This window comes from Melanaphis sacchari, unplaced genomic scaffold, assembly GCF_002803265.2.
Source record: "Melanaphis sacchari strain LSU unplaced genomic scaffold, SCAv2.0 Contig11_pilon_pilon, whole genome shotgun sequence".
Classification (NCBI taxonomy): domain Eukaryota; kingdom Metazoa; phylum Arthropoda; class Insecta; order Hemiptera; family Aphididae; genus Melanaphis; species Melanaphis sacchari.
In genome coordinates this window covers 6967426-6989526 of record NW_020270469.1, presented here as the reverse complement: position 1 = coordinate 6989526, position 22101 = coordinate 6967426, and the positions used below count along the sequence as shown (strand labels likewise).

At 22.6% G+C, this 22101-nt stretch overlaps 1 protein-coding gene across 5 annotated transcripts in view; it reads right to left on the bottom strand.

Moving 5' to 3' along the window:
- LOC112604375 (calcitonin gene-related peptide type 1 receptor) overlaps window positions 1-22101 on the bottom strand; it is a 155615-nt gene that overhangs the window by 25829 nt on the left and 107685 nt on the right. For all 5 annotated transcript variants that reach the window (XM_025353379.1, XM_025353384.1, XM_025353383.1 and 2 more), the window contains exons 6-7: window positions 7504-7630; window positions 1082-1299 (exon numbers count right to left, since the gene is read on the bottom strand). In XM_025353379.1, coding sequence (XP_025209164.1) covers window positions 1082-1299; window positions 7504-7630 — 345 coding nt within the window. The remainder of the gene's footprint in view (window positions 1-1081; window positions 1300-7503; window positions 7631-22101) is intronic.

The window sequence follows — 22101 nt, the reverse complement described above, 5'->3', positions numbered from 1 at the left end:
TTACATTCATAAACTTATTTCGATTTAATTTAAACTTTACACATTTGTTTTCAATCAAAGTTGTTTAAATATTTTTTTTTTTTTTTATGAATTTACTCAATACTGCAGATGAAGATAAGTCAGTACAATACGATACAATGCAGCGACTAAAAGCACAGCTAAATAGTTAATATAATTCAAACGGTAATGTGTTTTTGTTAAAATTATTTACACAGTTATTAGCTTATTACTAAAACTCACAAAACATGAAATTTAAATTTTTAAATTTGTTATTTTACATAATATTTTTTTATTGTACCTACCGATTCCTTTTAATTGTTATACGATGTATTGAAAAATGTTCACTGTACTTGCGTGGTAACTTTTTTTTTTAAAACAATACCTTCTATCCGTGTCAACTGCACTGTCTACGCGATTGATTATATTAATCAGTTTTATCTTATCGTGCTTTTTTTTTATATTTTATAATTGATTCCAGTTCGGTTATTTGCTTTGGAATATTATTGACTTAATAGTCTCTCTGATTAACCTATTGTTGATACCTATTATTGACATGACTCCCTATATTATACTAATAATTAAAACTCAAATTACCGTGTACGGTCTTAACTCTAATTATTCTTATTAGTCGCTCGACTAAAAATATAAATTACTTTTTATTCAATCAATTTTACTTAAAATTACTTCATAAATACTTAAATTTGTTTTTTTTAAATAAAAAAAAAAATTGTATTAGTTTATTTGACCTTGCACCTACCAAATTTTAGAATTAAACATTTATATTTGTAAACATAAAAATGAAAAATCATCAAAATATAAATAAAGAAAAATCTTTAGTTGTTTATTACAAATTATGGTAAATTTTTATGTCAATATTATATTATGCAGTCTTAATACATAATATTATTAAGATTTTTTCGAAAAATCAATAAGCTGTTCGTATCGTTTGGTTGGAAAGAAATTTCCATAATTCTATATGTACTTTTTGTGATTATTATAATCATGAAAATATCACATTAAATAAATGTGTTACGAAACAAAAGTGTTCAAAGTTTAAATACATATCACATTTTTTACTCACTCGGACGTATGAGCGCTGGAAATTCGTAGTAATGTGTACAAAGAAATGACGACCAGCGGCGTAGACCAAGCCAATGTCCAAGACCATCGAACTAAAGTATCTTCGGACGTAAAAGCGAACACAAGAAGAGTGTGCAAATAAAAACCTTCAGCCAACATCCACGCGTAGTTGGTTAGTAAAAAATAGTGTAAGACGACGTGTAGTATTTGACACCACCACTGTGAAAATATAAATTCATATACAATATTGTTAATATATATATTCTAACGCATTCAATTTCTATTGGTAAATTTAGATTTAAAAGGTAGGTAAGTAGATACCGTTCTGCAATCTACTGTGTTAAATTTGAATTCAATGATACATATTTATACACGAGAAACGATTTTGAGCGGAAACGGTTTTTTAGCCTATGCCCAAAATGAAAAGTTTTTTTTTTTTATAGTCATTAAAATAATTTATTTTACTTTTAGTATTATGTAGTAGGTTGATGAAATTTTTTCCGAAAATATTGCATCGATTAAATAATAGTATTTAATTATTAAAATAACATACATTTATACTGTATTATATCAACTTATAAAACTCCAAATGTACCTAATAAATATTTCTGTAAATATTGTAATACAGTAAAAAGAGTTATAATACTTTTAAATAGGTAATATTTTAAAATAAAACAAAAGTGTAATTGCATATAGTAGAACTCATAATAATATAAATAATTAAAATATCGCTATTTATCATTTAAATAAATACATTAATTCATCTAAATTAGATTTTAAAATGTCTAAAAAATTATTTTCTTTTTATACTTTTAAGATTTTATGGTTGCAGTATTAAATACTTACAATGAAAAATCTTGAATTAAATATGTAAAACTACGGTACAAAAATAAAGTTTTTTATAGATTTTTAACTACAAAACATTTTGTAATTTTTTTCAATTTGATGAATTTGCGTCCGACTAAACAGTCTCTATCTATATCTTGTATCGTTTGTTTTTCGTGACACAAATTAGAACACGATTTATTTCTTGCTCATGCATTTTACCTTTCCTTAAAAAACTCTCCTCTTTATATTTGCCACATTTGATGAAGCTATTTGCGACTTCACTCTAATATTTGCTAACTACCCATCACAATCCCCGTTTAAAATAATTTCATTTCCTCATATTGTTACAACATCATCTCAATGAACTCTCAAGTTGTTTAAATTCCTCTTTAGATCTGTTATTATTGATTTATTAACATTTTTCGGATATACTGGGTTCTTAATTTGATTTTGATCTTAATATAATTACATTATCAGTTGAATTTTTTTATATATTATAAATTATTTGTTGCTATATTTTTCATGTGTATATATTATATATACATATATTCGTAATAATTGAGCTGTTTTAATTTAAATATAAGAAACTATAAGGAAAAAACATTTTTTGGAGTTAGTCATCAAGTTATTAAGAATTTTGACCTAGCAAATAAGTTTTGATCGACATTCATAAAATGTGATAGAATCCTTAAAAACATTTATAATATTTTAAAAATTTATTTGTAAAAAAAAAATAAACTATAATAAAAACATTAATTGGTAAAAATTCCAAATATCTACCGTTATTTTTTTTTTGAGTTACATCAAATAAGATTTGATTTGCATAAGTATTTTCGTTTTTCCTTAATTTTTTACGATTATAAAAATAAGTGCTGAATATTTTAAGTTTAATCTATTTAAAGTATTAATTTTATATTTAAAACCGCCTCTATTCTTGAAAATAGAAGTATCATTTAATCAACAACCTATCGTGTACTAATTCATTAAAAAATAAATAAAAGCATATCATTGTAAAATTAGTACATTTATCATTCCACTCAAATTCTAAAAACAGTCAGTGATGTATATTTAAATTTTAGTAGTATAACACTCAACAAAGACGTATTATGCTTGAACTGACAAAACATATTTAAAATAATACCAATAGCATCAGATTAAAATTTAAATATGTTACAGATGATTAATTATATTATTATTTTCATGATTAATCTGGGGTACTTGTTAGTATTTCTCTAAATAGTTTAATAATCAGACTACAGCGAGACATTATTCAAATATAAAAATAAATACTATTTACTCAATATCGAATGTTTTATAAGTAACAGAGTTTTCATTTTATTATTTATAAGCTAAATAAGGTGTTTTAAAACTAAGGAATTGATATACACCATACACAACACTTCGACCCCCCACCGTTACTCGTACACAAATACACATACACCAATATCTATTTTATATGCCTTATTTTTATCAAAATAATATTTAAATTTTCATTAAAAGTCTCATCAAATACAATTTTTACAATTTTAAGGTATTTTAGATACATAATAGTATTTAAAAATAAATAAATTTGAAAAATTGTAAATAAAATGAAGGTTCCAATATAAATAATGTATAGAATGATTTGATTTTTGAGATAAATGAGACAATTAAGATCAAAATTGTAAAAATATTATAACTATTAAATTGTAAAGTAATACATTATTAAATGTAATATTCTATTTTTAGTATGATTTTAAAAATTAAAAATAATTGAAAATGTATTTAACTACGAATTAAAAAAAAATTAAATGAATATTAAACCTATTATAAATTTATTAAACGTGATTAATTTAATTTATTCAGCGAATTTAATCATATATTTTAGTGGAAACTTACATATAAGTGAGAATGAGTTATACTTATAACTTATAATGAGTTATTAGATTTTGAAGGAAATTTTTTGAAACCTTATATTTTATATTTTTAGAAGAGCTTAGTTAAGACCAAAAATGTTAATACTCAACTCTACTTTTACAAATCCTCTAATTAATCGTATTTGATCAAATTAGAGTACTTTATCCATAGTTTATTGTGTTCATGATACATATAATAATTATATTAAATTACTTATTAAACGATATCAATACTTTTAAACATTATTAAAAACTTACCATATATTAACCCATATATTTTGTTTATTTCACAATTACAGTTAATGAAGATAAATGAATAAATAATTAAAATGAAATATAATTTCCTTAACGTCTCAGTGCTTGAGTACTAATATTACAGAGTTGAATAAATATAAATCCCACGTGTGCCAAAAAAAAAGTTTGACTTTTACGAATAGTTTTTTCCTTTTTTTATAGTTTAAGCTTACGATCGTATTGAGTCAATATGTTTCTACTGCAAACCTCCAGGTTTAATATTTTACGAATCTCGTTTTTCTTTTTTTTTAATAAAATTTAAGAGATCCTTGATTATAAACCATTCGTTTTAAATGATTTTTAGCGTTGAAAAGCTCTGAAAACAAACCGATAAAACCAGTACGTCGGGTTAATAATTATAACTGTTACCTTGTAGATAAATAAAAAAAGTAATCAAGATAAAAAATAATAAAAATAAATAAATATTTACATCATATTACTTATCTGTTAACACAAAAAAAACTCGTATATTGGTGTATAATAGTGAAGTCAATAGATTGATGAATTATAGAATTTATTATTTACTGAAGAATATATCAGATAAATAGTTAAATCGTTTATAATATTTTGGTGCAAAGTCTGTTGGTTGGTTTATTAGATGGTGGCTGAATAAAACAATAGAACAATACATTTATTGACTATAGTTCACTTGTCAAGACCTATTGAATGGAGTGTGACTGATAATCAACTAATGGAATCTAATGGAGTTGAAAAATTATAAAGGAATAGACGGCGAGCCAATGTCTCCTCATTTGTCAGGATACGCGTCAAGGGTTCTGCTTGTTCTGGCACCTGACAAACGTTATTTTTACTTAGAAAAAATATTTTTGTGAAATTTATAAATATATCAATGTAGTATTGTTATATATTTAGATACTTACTAATGGAAAAAAATATAATTAAAAACTGTTTGATAATTTAAACACCATAATAGTTATAAAAAGTATTTTTTTTACAGTAGAAAACTTTTTTAGAAAATTAATTAATATCCTAAAATGTACTAAGTAATCAAAAACCTTATTATTTTATATATTTATAGAAATAAATTTATTAATTTAAAGTAAATTTTATATTGGTATTAACATATATTATTATTATTCATACTTATATTAAATATTAAAAAATAACTTTTCTCTTTAATTTAATTTTGAATTTATATTTTCATTTCTTTAATGAATTAATATAATATACTTAGAAATTAAATTATATAAAAAAAATTACAATTGAGCAATGTTAAGCAAGTAAACTTAAATTCTAGATTACATCTCATATTTTCACACAAAAATATTTTACTTACGATTGAATACTATAAAATGTAATGTTTTGAATATTTTGATAAAAAAAAATAAAAATTTATTCAAATTTTTTATGTTTTAAATGATGAAAATAGAGTTTGGATTTTTTTTAAGTTACTAACAAATTTAAATTTTAAAATATATACGATTTCTAAATCTTAGCTTCAGTTTTATACGTAATAAATATAAAATGAGCTCTTTATAAATATAATTAAATATAGTTAAAAATAAGTTTCTTAAATTTTGAAAATACATTTTAATACTTTAGTAACATTATTAAAATAGTTGTTTAAATCGTAAACTTATGATTAATTCTTTGGCTTATGTTTATTTTAAATAGTTTAAATAACGTATTAATAAACATAATTTTTCAAAATTAATGGAAACTTAATTTTATAAATTAAACAATTCTAACTACAATCATTAAATAACAATGCATTTATTGAGAATTTTGTTGTTTGGTATATTATTATTATACTTTAATATCTACAAGAAATTTGTATCTTATTTTATCATACATACATATTTAGAGTTCTTTTAGTTTTAATATTAAAGTAAATTGACTTATTATGAATATTTTAAGTAAGAACAATATTTATGTTCTCTCATTGGTTTTTTACGATATTTTAATTTTTAAGTGAGTTATGAGTATGAAAAATATAAATATATAAAAATGCTCATTATTCACTTAAAAATTAAAATGTCGTAAAAACCAACAAGAGAACACAGATAATATTCTTAACTAAAAGTTTGATAATAGGTCGATTTATTCTTATATCAAAACTAAAAGCACACTATTTAAATTGGTGAAGGAAAATTTACTATGTCGTACGTGTATAAGACGGAGACAACACATGCTTGTGTGACGTCCTCTTAACAGAAAGAATTAGATGATAATTACATGAATTGAAAGAAAAATATACATTTAAAATCTAGAAATGGATTTAAAATTAAAATTAATTTTTATTAGTTTATTACACAAAATAGGCAATTATTGTCATATAGGGCAAATAACAACATGTTTAGTTATCAGGAGGGATCAAATAAGATTTATTTTTTGAATTTAACACTGAAACTTGTAACCTAATAAATTATAGATAAAAACTTGGAAAATTATCTTATCATTTAATAAATGATACAAAAATACTGTATTGGAAACCTTAGATAAATACGTCAATTAACTTCTTCATCAATGATTGATGTATTTGTAAAACCTATTTCGTATTCAACTATATGAAATTGTAAAAATGATTTTATGATTTTTTAAGTTTTTTAACTTATTGGCACTGTAATATTACTGTAGAATTTAAAGTTATCAAAAATATAATCTATATAATAACTTCTTATATTTTATATAGAACTTGTTTATTAGTTTGAATATTTGAATAATAAGTATTTAAATGTTTAGTCAATTCATTTTCAACAAATTATAATAGATATAACAAATACAAAATTATAATTTTTAATTTTGTAGTTCTGACTGTAAATAAAATATTTAATCATTACTTAGTTTATAGACGGCGGTATAAAGTTGCTATTAAAGATGATGTATTCATTCTTGATTTATATGTGAAGTTATTCATGTTAAAAAAAAAAAAAAAAAAAAAAAAAAAAATGGAGGATAGTATAAGCACCTTAACGTGTGATTTTGGCTAATAAATGTTGAACGGTTATAAATATGCAATATGAAAAATAAATACTCTTTGAATATTTAAACTAACTATGTACAATCGATGAAAAACTTTATGGTGTGTTAATAATACAAAATAAAAAACATTTAACGTTTTCGGAATATTTAAATGCGATAAAAACGTAAAATTGAGTAAAGCTACAGCCTTGTGAACTGTACACATAAACACATTTCTGATGGAAAAATCTGATATGAAATTATTATTTCGAAAACATGTTATTATAACACAGTATATTGCATGTAGTTGTAATAAGAGCGTATCTGTGACAGCATAATACTTTCTACTCGAAAATAAAATGAAGAAGGAAAGAAAAATATTGTTATTGTGCTCAGTTTGAAAACCCTGTGGGTATTTTGTTAAAAAGACTCCGCACAGCTTCATAGGTTAAACGTATGCACAATGGCTCAGAAATTTACATACCCCGTTGTGAACTACGACTGACGGATGCTCAATGACCAGCCTGTACCACAGCAGCCATAAAAGGTTATTGATAGCGAACGACGTGAACATGTGGGTATGCAATGTGTTGCGTGCACATCTCAAAGACCTGTAAGTAAAAAAGATAAACATTTAAAAGGTTGATAATTTATAACGTTTTAAATTATGGCCCGTACAATAATTAACTGATAAAAAATTGCGATAGTTTTTCTGTACGGTTTTTGACATAGGTTTTATGTGTCAAGTAAATAAACATATTATCATAATTTTATATTACAAGACTAGGTTTTTGTTAACATAAGTTTAATAATTTATACACCGAAGTTACTGAGGTTGACTTAATGAATCGTGATGTTTTTGATTGAAGACGATATATTTACTAACTAGATTATGGTTAGAGGTAAAATATCGTTAGCTTAGGTGTAATAGGTATAAATAAACTTACATAGTAACATCGTCTACGAATTTACAGACTAATTTATAAAGATTATAGTTGAGATACTTTTAAGATGTAATAATTACAATAATTATATTATTTCAAGATACTTTGCAATTTTACAATTAGCAGTGTAATATTATGTCATTAAGTATATATTATATATAAAAAAAATTCATTACAAATTAAATATTTGATATAAATTTACACAGAAGTCAGTGTAATACTTTAATGTTAATATTATCATAAGTTATTAATTGTATTTTTGAAATAAGTTGAAAACATTTTCAATGTTAAATATTTTGGAATGTACATCATTAATCTCAATGCACAAATCAAAATACACAATATAATACATGTAACGCAGTTTATGTTGAATTTTAAGTAAATTGAAATTATGAAAACTTATTTGATATCAGATAAAAATCTATTAGGGTTTCATATTTCGTTTGTAAATGTACATAAAAATAAACATAATTGTATGATACGAGTATTTTGATGGTTAATTATTGATTATTCAAATCGAGTTAAAATAATGCGAATAATTTGGGTTTGGATTTCTTAACTGGTTATAAACACATAACATAACATTTCAATTTCTTAAAATTATTTTGATGCTAAAATTTGTATTTACATTTTAATATTTTGATACTTAAATAACATAAATAAATATTAAAAAAATCTAAGTAATTTAATACAATTAGCCTCGACTGAAATGTAATACTATACTAAAATAGATAAGTACAATGATTGAATTGTAAGTTATTATTTCAATATTTATTAAACAAAATCTGAAATTCATGTTTGAAAATTCTTAAGCTCTTATAGAATTATATTAAAGAGAAAATGGTATGTTGATTAAATATCTTTAACGTTGAATAAATCATCCTAATATATTATATTTAACTACTTTCTAACTAAATATGCACTTCAAAGGTATTGGTATTTTATGAGCTTTTGAAAATTAAACAAGTTAATGAAGAAACATTATTATATGGAAAGTTTAAATCATTGTCAATGGACTAAAGACGAGTATATTATGGAAGTTAAAAATAATACATTTTTTATTCAAAGTTCATTTATCAGCTTAATTATAAATACATATTGTCCATTAGCGTTTTTAAAATATTTTGAATCTTCAATAACTACAAGTTCTATGCATAAAACCTTAATATATTTTATGAATGACAGTTGAAAAAAAAAAATAAAATTTTTTAAAGAAAAATGTCCATACAAAATCATAGTGGTATCTATAGATTTGAAATGTCAACAATAATTAAGGTAGGTAGTTAAAAAAAGTTAACGTGACACCTAAATAAAAGACAACAAAAGTTATGTAAGTAAGTTTCTCACATAAAAAAACCTTTAGTAAAATGCTGATTATATTTAAGTTTTATTAAGAGTCGGTTAAAAAAAATACAATTATTAATGATTACTTTTAAATACCAGTGAAAGCATTTGTGATAAATGTTTGACTCAATCTCTGTTTTTGATATTTATAATTTATGGCAAGACCTTTACTTCTGATTTTATACTCATTAGTCTAATGCGGTCTATCATAACTCATTATAGATCAAATCACTTGTCTTTTTTAAAATATTATTATTATTATTATTAGGCACTTTTATTATTAAATTATTTAAAAACTTACTTTTAAGTACAAAAACTTAATAATAGGACTAAAAATTCATAATTACACAATATATTATATTGAAAGTTTTAAATAGTCAGTATTGGTAAAAATACCATACAATTTAATAAAAATTCTAAAAAATTAAATTATAAAGAAAATTACACAGGCATAAAGACTTTTTCTTCTTTAAAGTAAAATTTAGCCAATTATTAAGTCTTTTATGATTTAAGAAGACACGATGTTATATTTTCATCATAGAAAATACATTTATACAAAAAATCAAATTAACTGTACATTTTTTCATAATTAAATAATAAAACATATATTACCATCAATATAAATTGTTTTAATATATAATAAATAGATTGAATTTTTCTAATAAACATTAATATGATTTCGGTAAACACCGAAATAATGTCATTAAACATTAGGTTTGGAAAAAAAAAAAAATCAAACACTTTTAATAAAACCCAAATTAGTGTTTATGTACATTGTCAGCTAAACTTCTTTTTTCTGATACATATACTCTGGGCATTAACTGTTGTCGATCTTTTCTTTAAATTATAGTTATAATTTCTATATATATATATATATATATATAAACTCGTTTGCATAGTATAATTATCTTAAATTAAGGTTTACCAATAATAAATATTGCCCTGTACAATAGAACAAACTACTATAACTTAATGATTCTAGCATAATACGTATTATCAACAATGTTTATTATTTCGTTTTAATGTGTTTTAATAATGTATATGATTTGTTCAATTTTTATATATTGTTTTTTATACTACAAATGTTAGATTTTGAGTAAAATTAAATAATTACGAGTATATCAATAGCTCATATAGTTTATGTATACACACATTATTTGTTGGTGATAGTAAACCTTTTTTAATACCATTTATTAATTTAACATTACTATAGTTGTCAATCAATACTGAATATTTAAATTTATTGACTTGTCTAAATTACGAGTAAAATTAATGCAAAGTGTCGGACCTTTAAACAATGACAGACACGCGCCCTGTTCGTTACAATACTTAAATAAATTGCAAAAAAATTATACTAACCATTAAATAAATCACCAAAAGTAACCTATGTACATTTTAAAATAATCTTTAATGTTGGAAATTAAAAATAAAACAATTAGGTAATATTTATGAGATGCAATTTTTTGAATGATCCTTTAAACAATAAATACTTATTATCGAAAAGTATTTATGTTTTTAAAAACATTTAAAATATTTTTTTTTTTTTTACTTAATAATATAATTTTAATATTATAAATATAAAAATATTTTAACTATTATTTTTAAAACATTTTAACTTTTTTGAATGATAACATATTTTTTTATCATATATTTCAAAATAGAAAACTTTTGAATATTTTTAAGTATTTAAATCGAATTTTTAAAGTGTACTTATCTAGTTAATTAATGCATAAAGTATAAGTTCATATTATAAGTTTAGATGAGCGAAATGGTAGACTTGCAAAATTTGTCAGTGTAACAGGTGTCACGTCATGTCACTACTCTAATATAAGCTTTAAATACTTATAACTAATTATTAATTTCTTGATTGAAATTTGATTGTTATACTCCTATATTAAGATGATTAGACAAATTAAATAATAATAGAAAAAATACAAAATATAATTATTTCAATACTATTATTTTTTGACTAATTTAATAATGAAAAAAAAGTGTCATTAAGTTAATGTTTTTTAATATAGTAATAAGTTACATCAAATAAATACTGTTAAAATTTTAACTTAAATCAGCTATATGGTGTTATGTAAAATTTCTAGAACCCCCTTATCCATTGTCACTCATGAGTAAATTTAATGTACGTGAATTATTTAATTAAATAATATCTAGCTATTCAGATATTTTTAATTTTGTACAATGGTAGGTATGTTAAAACTATTTTATTTCAATACAAATTAAACATAATAAACCATCTTAAAACCTATACAAATATTATAATGATGTATTAAATTAAACTAAAAATCTTACTAAAGATAGCTTAATCCTTAGTAATGCATAACGATGTATAGGTTTGTCTATCATTCAGAATTGGTTAATAAACTTTACACAAATAAATTAACATTAAAAACTATCCTTTATCTTTACAACCATTGTTAATCAAATTACAGTAACTTTGGTACCTATTAGGTACTTATATTTAAAGTAATATTAGTCGTGTGTGACATTCGTGGTCATAGATTAGTCATCCTTTGTAACTTTAGTAAAACAAATTATAATTATTTAATTTGTTTCTATAATACTATATACGTATAATGTATACGATGTATACAACCATCATATTCAGCTGAGTTTGAATAAAATCAAATCATTTAAATTATCAATTAATTCGTGTTATAAATATTTAACGGTTTTTATGAGATGAACATTGATTAAATATTGATAAATATATATGTTAAAATATTTGTTTTTAATACATAAATAAAAATATTTTTCATTAAATTACACACTTAAAATACTAATTGGATAAAAAATAGTAACGAGTTAACAATAATTATTTGAATCGTTGTTAAACATTAAATGAGAGATAATGTTTTGAATGAAGTATTGTATAGTTAATTAGTGAGATGCTAAATAGCACACGGTAGCATGTAATGAAGGGTCAATTAAATTATATTTGAGTAAGTAGTTAAAAGTTTGAAATATCATGATTTCAAGAATCATGAAAAATCATTAACACAAATTATGTATAATAAGATGTAGAATACATTTGAAAATCAAATATTATTGTTTTTATTTGTTTGTCTTACAATCTACCAACTATCCTAAAATATGTTATTCTTAAACTCTAGTCAAACAAATAATTCAAAAATAAACTTTAAAAAATTCACTCAATTTTTACTTAATCATATTGGAAGTTGTCAGGTATCTAACCAAAAATCTATAGTACTTTCAACTTATATATTTAATGCGCGCTAAAACTATCATACTTCCTAATATTATGAAAATTCTCTAAAATATTTTTTATTACCGAGCCTGATAAAATATTTGTTTACTAAAACTTCTTATATGCTAATGAGTTTTTAACCTTTTCTATCCAAAATACTAGAAAAGATTATTTTAATATAAATATTACTATACATTGTTATTTACAAAATACACCCAAGCACCAGGTTTGAGTTCCCTCTTTTACAAAGTAAGATAAGTCTATTTTACAGAGTTTTTGAAGCTATTTAATTATTGAAAATAATATTATTACTCTTTTGATTTTTTTGATGTGTCCTGAACTTTTGAAAGAGCATGGCTCGAGGAACTACTACTACTGAAACTTAAAAACTTTTATTACTATATACTTTTTTATTTTTCCTGATTAAATCTTATTTATATTTCTATTCCCAGTTTAGCTCATCAATACTGAAAATTACAATAATATAAGTTCAATAGAAATGCGTATTATATTTTAGGTATAATATTTTCTCTTAAAAATATTTACTCTAACTAACTTATTATTCAATAAACTATTTTAATTAATTATGCTAATGATAATTATATTTATTGATAAAAATGTCATAACTACTTAAAAAAATTCACAAACGTATTTTAGTTTAATTGCTAAGTGATATGTATGAAAAATGGAGTTAATATAAACCGAAATAAATTGATACATAATATCTACACTTAAACAGAGGTATATGCCAAATTGTATCATAACATAATGTATTAATTTCTACTTTTGATGTAATACAATATTAGGATTAAAATTAAATAAACAGCTGATCTGGAGTAATCCTATTAGAACTAAAATACTAACTATTAAAGCTATTAAAACCCTTTTAGATTTTAATAAATTACTAACCACATTTTAAAATCTAAATCTTTAATTTATGAAACTATCTGGACAAAAGATTATAACTCGAGGCATAACAAAAGAATCAAGCTTATATATAATTCGAGTTTTTCAAACTATTTTAAAACAATAAATATTCAACACGATGCCATTTATCTTTAATGAATAAACATTAATTTTCTACATAATCGTTCAAGATAAATTTTCAGCGACTTCAAAATTATTCTGATCCCCAAAAAAATTCAAAAACCAACAAGATCTAAAAAAAAAGTGGGTTTCAATATTTTTTTTGATATATACTTATAACAGCCCTAAGGAGGGCATTTGTCTCCTATACTTTTCATATTGTTTAACTATGGCATAAAATATGTATTGTATGAGTATAAGTTATTTATATTCACAGACACATGAAATTATTCTGGGGTATTATCACTAAGTCCGACTGCCTGCCTTCCAAAAACATCTCAATTGTGTTGTTGAGTGGTCGAAATCTGTCGAGTTGCACTTTAACACTAGAAAGTATAGTTTTATATAGTTCAGTAGGACCCACTTGCTAATTAAGTTACCTATATAAAACAAATAGGTTGACTATACCTTCCGTTAACCACTTTTAGGACTTAGGTGTATTACTTTAACACCTATCTCTGACTTCCGTTCACAGATGTAAACTATAAGTTGTAGAGCACTAAAGTAGTGAATTTTGTAAAGCACATTATATCTGAATTTCATTTCACTTCGTCTCTTAAAGTAATTTATTGTTCTCTGGTACATTTAGTTGTTGAATATTTATCAGTGTTAAAAGGTCCAAACACAGCATGTAGTGCTTTTGAAAGAGTAAACGGAGTTTTATCTTCTTTATGGGTTATATTTTAGACACCAAATATTCTTAGGGACTATTTCAATGTCCAAAATTACCTTGTGTTGAACACTTAAATTGTTATAGAAAAGTGTCCGAAAACTTTTTGATAAAGTTGATAAATGATTCTGATGATGTGCTATCACTTTTATCACAAATTAACTTTAAGCTTCCCTAACGCTCTTTATTACACTACGATCGCTTTGCTGTTCCATCGGATAACATGCTCGTAATCACTCATTTCACTAAATGATAGATCTTGCAAACGAATACCTCTCTAACCTTATTTAAATTTTGTTTTGTTACTAAATATTTTAAAATTGATATAATCTTTTAAATTTTTGACTTTAATCTATTTTATAATAAATAGATACATTCATTATAGAAATTTAAAAAATGTGTATATACTAATTGTCATATTTACAGTGAATAAAACGAGAAAAAAAATCAGTCATTAATTGATGGCTTCTCAAATATTTAATTCATGCCTGTAGAATATTATTAAGAACTAACATAGTATAGATGTTTATTAAACGTATAATGCATTTAGTTTTTGAGTTACACTATTTTAAAATAAATAAAAGAGTAAGTTTATAACATCTAATATAGTAAATAAATTATCTTATTAATAAAATTACACGTATTTATGTACATAGAAGTATGTAGGTGATTTACAAATAAGCTACTTTAAATAAGTCACTTATAATACATAACATATTAATAAATATAAATATTTTATATTTAAATTATAACGAACGTTTTAAAATCTATATAATATAATAAATGTTAATGATTATTATTAATAAATGAAAAAAAAAAAAAAATTATAATCAGCGAGAAAAGAGAAGTATAACAATGGTCGAGAGATAATTAAAAAATATTACTAATATTACTTAAATTTTTTAGGTAAGTAACAAAGTTGGTACCTATTTAATTTTGGAACATTTTTTTGACAATTTACTAAAAAATTACTAACAGGTAAAAATAAAGCAGATAAGAAGTAATGTGAAAAGTGTGAAAAAGATATGCCTTTAATATAATATAAATATTATAATTATTAAAACTAAGTGAAAAATTGCACAACAGTTCAATAAATAGTAGTTTATAAAGATTTCAATAAAATTATGTGTACTAATATTATTATAATATTTACTTATCAAAACAAAATATTAAATCTCAGTCAAAAAATTGAACAAGAATATAAATATTCCAACATTTCACTTCTAAAAACAGATTTTTAAAAATATTAAATTGTAAGTAAAAATATTAGATGATTGATAATAATTATTTTACACTTTTTTAAATGCCAATAATTATAGAATTTAAATCATTAATATAGTGTCCGTAACATACCGTGTGCACATATTATTTAAATATTATGTAATATTTGCAGTATATTAAAAAACGAATATTCAAAAAAAACTTTGAGTATATATTATAATATGGTATGCTAGTTAAAAGTATAAAAAGAAGTAAAATTAGTCGAACTGTATTAAAAATTGTTGAGTTGAATTTAAATGATAGTGATCCTAATGGTTTATTAATTATTATTATAACTAACGGTATCTAATAAAAATTTAGATATTTTAATTTTTGTACAGTTTTTATATCAATATATTTGATAAATGATTACGAGTACTCGCAATTTTACATTACACGATATAAATCATTCAAGAATCAAATAGACGGGAAAGCAGCAGCAGAAACAGAAGCAGAGGAGCAGTAATAACCGAATTTCAGTTCATTGAATAGAAAAAAATCAATTACAGTATGATTAATATTAAAACTGCATTAATCAAATATTTATATTGAGATGTTTTGTTATTTGAATATGTAATTTTTATATTTTAATAAATCAAAAATAAAAATATTTTGTTTTTTAGTTTACGATAGTTGTACACTATTTATCTTAATAAAATATTTTTTTTGTGTTCTTTGAGTATAGCATAGCTTGAAATATAGTTCTTAAAATAATAGTTATGTATATTAAGAACAGTAATTATTCTAAATGTACATAACTTGGGTAAAACTTTAAATAACATAATAATAATATATTTTTTCATATGTTTGGCTTTTTTTTTTAAAGGTTGATTTTGAATTCTTTATAACTGCGACTTAACTAAGATAATAATTAAACTTAACTTGGTACTTATAATTAATTAGCTGCAGGCTTTTATATTTTGTTATAACTTATAAGTGATGTGACAAATATATCTCATAACATTTTGGTAAGCTTATGTAAACCTTAAATTCTTATAAGTTATAAATTATAACAGGTTACAAGAATTAAAAGTTAACTACCTAATTACTATAGGTTTTGAATATATTTTTTTTTTTTAATCTTCAATAAAATATTTTGTTTAACAAAATGAAAAAAAAAATCGTTTAAAGAAATATAAAACTAGAATATAATTTTTTTTTTAGCCTAAAATCAAAAACTTTATTATATTATAAAGATATATTGTGTTTTAATTACTTTATAGTTAAAATAATAAAGAAAAAAAAGAGATTTGATGTTTAAATATCTAAGTAATAAATGAGTCACCCTGTTAACATTGTCTATTTGTTTTGACGTTAACCATTTTGTCTGTGTGTTGGAATTTTATGTGATATCATGAAGTTAAATTGTATAAGATAGTGTAAGATGTAAGTTAAGTTAATTAATGCTTTTAATTACTTATCGAAATTCGCAACACTTATATTTTCCTGCTGATTTCGAAATATACGTCACGCATGTGTTGTGTTCAATCATTGTTTTAATAAAACCAAATATGAATATATATTATATAGATTTACGTAGCTGTTACGGAAAACATTTAGTATCTACGTTGATTATATTTTTATCGTTTGAGCCGCTTCACAACGCATGTCTTAGGTAATTGGTTAGAAAATCGTATTTTATTATGATTAATGATTATAACGGGTTAAAGTTAATATGATAAAACACAAATATATAAATATCTACCTAATGTAATATTATTATTGCTTACTAATTATTTTAATATAATTTGCAATAGTTTTTATATTTGAAAAAATCTAATTCAATAAAAAAACCGGAAGTCACTTCCTTGTATAGTGGATGATGAACCTTGTCATTGAGTAAGTCACTGTAATAGACAAGTTAATTTTTGTATTGAATAAACATTATTGTACATATCATATGATGAAAAACAATTCTAAGGAAAAACTGTCAATTGCACTATATTTTTCAGAATAGTGAATAATATATTTACATTTCCATTAGTAGTTTATTTCTTTTTAGTAATACAATAGGTTGAACTTATTTATTTTTAGAACGTGTCACATAATATATTTCTTACAATAATAATAGTTATTATTAATTTATTATTTATAAGGCCTTGACGATATACCTACTAATGAACGACACAATAGGTTTTTGGTATAAATAACTTAAATTGTATCCGAATATTTTGTAAATTTAACAACAAATAATAATATAAGTAAAAACAAATAGTTTCAAGTATCTAATAGTATTATTACTTGTATTAAAAAAAACTAAAATCGTTATTTTTCGTATTAATATTCAATTTTTTAAAAATGTAATCATATAGATAGAATGATAATGAATCAAAAAAATGTATATTTTTGATGTTTTTTGATTGTTGTGTTACAAAAAAATAGATGATCCTCGTCAAAATTTGAACTTAAACATTTATAAAAATAATGTGGATTCGTGTTCAAATTTTTTTTTTTTTTATAATTTTTTTAAGTAAAATTCAAAGTAAACCTTATAATAAATTATTAACTCTAAAATTATGCGTTGAGTAAATATTCCCGTTTTACTGTATTTTAATTTTTTTTTTTGTAGTATTTACAGATTATCAAGAAAAATTGTCAATACAATTTTTATTGGATCCTTTCGTTTCACCTCAAAAAATACTAGCTAGATTCAATTTGCTAGTAGAAACCAACCTTGAAATTGGAATTTTTTTTTCTACTATCAAAAGTGTTCACATACAAACACATCAATGTTAAATCAATACTATCATAATTTTGTTTAAAAACTAAAAATAAAATAAATGTTTTTTTTTTCAGTTAAGATTTTTTTAAGTTTGTTTTAGTTGTATTTTTAGTCTATGTACATCTTTTTGGTTCTCAGTCTAAAACTGAAATTGTAAAGCTATTTCATCCGAATCTTGTGTAATATTATTGAATAATTATTATGATTTCGAAGAAAAAATAACAGACCAAGACACAAATTTTATTTTTATTTTTTTCCCATTGAATCGATTCGTATGATATTGTAACAATATTAGTGATAATCACTTTATCGACTTTACGAATACTCGTTTATTATATTATGACTATTCACATATAATATGGCAGTTCACATATTTGGATTTGCACTTACGGGTCACAAAGATAACATCTTAATGTTATAATATTCTAATATACTATACTAAACTATAAACTTACATGCGTTATTGTTAATATTATATATATTATAAATATTTTTATATATTGTATGGAGGTCAATAGGTTCACACACGCGGCATGAGCTCCCGTTGTTTTATCGTCCTGACGAAATCTCTAATTTCCCGCCGCCGTTGCTGACACGAACGCTTGGGTTTCAGATTGGTGGGTGACTGGGACAACTGGGGGAGTGTTGAAAGGGCGTTCACCAACACATGAATTATGGTAAAATTAATAAAAACGTTCAAGTGGCACGGAATTTATAGTATATTATTATATATCACCGGTATGTCGAAACTGTATATAATATCTTAGTTCTATGTCATGACATATCAATACACGACTAACCAAAAAAAAAAAAAAAATAATATATCGTAATAAAAAATTATTGTTAATACTCATCCTTTCCATCAATAATAATAAATTAAATGGCATACACCATTATTTTTGAATTATTCTTTGCAACGAAAAATGTTTTAGTTTTTTTGATTTTAAGAATACAATACTATTATATTAAATGTATTATAAATTAACTATACCTAAGCATGATATTATTTTTCTATATAATGTAAAATTAAGTTTTTTATCCTTGTTCAATGATTTAAATCAGTCATACCTAATCTGTAAGAGTTATCCTTGGTAAATTATTTATAAATATAAGTTGTTATAAGTAGGTACTTACTAATTTTTTGTTTGTATGTTATTATTTATTATAATAGAATAATTTACGTGTAATTTTTATCATTTACAACTTAAAAAAAAAAAAAAAAACGCAGAACCGTTTAAAAATCAAAATACATATAATTTTTTTTTTATCATTTGAATTTTAAATAAACAAGCATAACATATTAATTTAAAAAGCTACCCGTTAGTGATACAAAATGATGTTTTATTTTATTTTATTTTTTTAAATTTTTAAATTTGTATTCTACATAAATTTGACCAATAAGTTAAAAAATAAGTCAAAATTAATAAGTCAAAACATCACTTAAATTAAAATACTAATCTCAAAGTGATATTGGTACAACTTGCTTTCAAAATTATTTTTTTTTTACCAATTTAAAGCTACTTAACATATCAGTTTTCCTCGACATATTATAAACAATATTGTACCTTAAGTAAAATAAGAAAGATATTTAAATATGTAAATAAATAAAAACAATTTTAAAACTGCATAATATTATTTGTCAAAAAAAAAAAAAAAAAAAATAGGAAATGTAAGCCTAATTTATAAATTATGTTTATAGTAATAAATAATAATTATTATTATTTTTCAAAAAATTAGCATAATCACTGATTATTATGAGTACTGTATTTATTCTGTAATTGATACTATGGTTTACTGTTTAATATATTAAGAGCAATTGGAGAAAACTGAACTACTCATATTTTTTAAATGCCAAAAACACCTAATGAGGACCATTGGTTAACTCTCTCTAAGGAAGTGAATAAGATACTTCAATTAATAATGACAAATCCGTGAGCTAATTTATACGATATGTCCAAATTGCGGTCGTAATAATATTGAACGTAAAATTACTGCCTTAATTGCGGTTCGTATTCGATTATCTGATAAATCGTTATCTAAATAAAATTGCAGTCAGTCAACGTTATATCTTTTAGTTTTTGGTAAGACATTATCGTATTAATTTTAATTTTAAATACGTCGCAAATTTTAAAAATTTTTAATGAAAAGGAAACATTTTTACTTTAATTAATTTATTAAATAATTTTAAATTTAGACAGTATTGTCCTTTAAAAATGAGAAGAATGTCTTAGATGTACATTAATGCGAAACTAAACGCTATTATTAATAAACAAGTGGTTTAAGAACGACAAATAATTATACTAATCATAAGCCAAATATTATTCAAATATTAAACAGACAAGGAGTAAATAATTGTAAAAAACAGGCTGATGTATAATCCTTTGTGGAAAGGCTAAAAAAATAATTTGTCTAGGGGTAGAGAAAGATGTTAATATTTTTAACACATTATAGAAAATATAGAGACATAATACGGCTAGGTAAATAAATAAATTAAGTGAAAATTTTTTTTTTATTTATTGAGTTTGAAATTTATCAAAATTAATATAATATCATATTAAATGTTATTTTCAAAATGAACAATAGTATCAAAAATAATTCCAACAAAATTAATTAAAAAGCTATAAAATATAAGAAAATATATAGTAAATAATAAAAGACATTTCTTAATTTTATTTTTAACTGGGAATTTTATTATTACAAATTCAAAATCTTAAAGTTGTGTCAACAATAAAATTGATAAAAGAAAGCTCTTCTAGAAAACATTAAACAATATAGTATTTTGAAATAAATAAAATTTGCCAATTAAAAATAAAGAAATACGTTTTTTTAAATGTTTTATTATCAATCCATAATAGTCCAAAAAACACGAGTATAGTGACAAAACATACACTCTGTATAATATATTTAAATACCCATTTGAATGTCAAACTTTTTCATTTTTAGGAAAAACATTATTCGTGCTAAATTATAACGATTACCAAAGTTATTAACATGCATGGATGACGTACATGATTATTTAGATATGGAAGAAGTGATATCTACGAAAGGAGAAATAAACAATATTGATGGATAAATCAAGCAATGCAATAATATTTTCTTGTGAAAGTAATTTAAAAGTTATGTTCAGCGTTGAGTCTTTTTCGGTGGATCGCATTTTCAACTATTGAATGAAATTCTTTCAGCAGATATTTAGAAAAATTGATTTTAAAAATAATAAATTAAGTTTTGTTGCACTGAATTTATTAAAAATAAGAATAATTGTCGTATAGAAATGTTGTGTCTAATACGTTGAAAAGTAAATACCTATTTAAAAATGAACTCTATATTTAAGCTATATGTATAATATAATATAGCTTAAAAAAAGAAACTTCAAGTTGCAAGTAAAAAATTTTCAAACGCGACTGGTTGCAGATTTCATCTCGGTCAAGCCTAGCTGAGAACAATTGTGGTATTAGAACTGACTATATTTTACAAAAATAAAAATTAGGATATTGGAAAAATGGTTGCACTACAAGTTTTTGAATTGAGTTTTTTCCCTCTAAATGAAGTGGAAAATATTTTGAGATATTAATCGCTGAACAATCTATAAATTCAAAAGTTACTACATTTAACTGACTACCTATTTGGTTTATAGTTATATTGACAATGATTCATACGGCACACTAAATACGTATGTCGATCGTAAATTAAGTTTGTACACTAGTTATTTAGGCTGTTAATACTTGATGTTCTATTTCAATATATATGTATACAATATACATACCTATATATATTTACATTGGGAAAAAGGTTAATTGACCGCATATCACTTACGGACCCTATTCAGTAATAGGAAT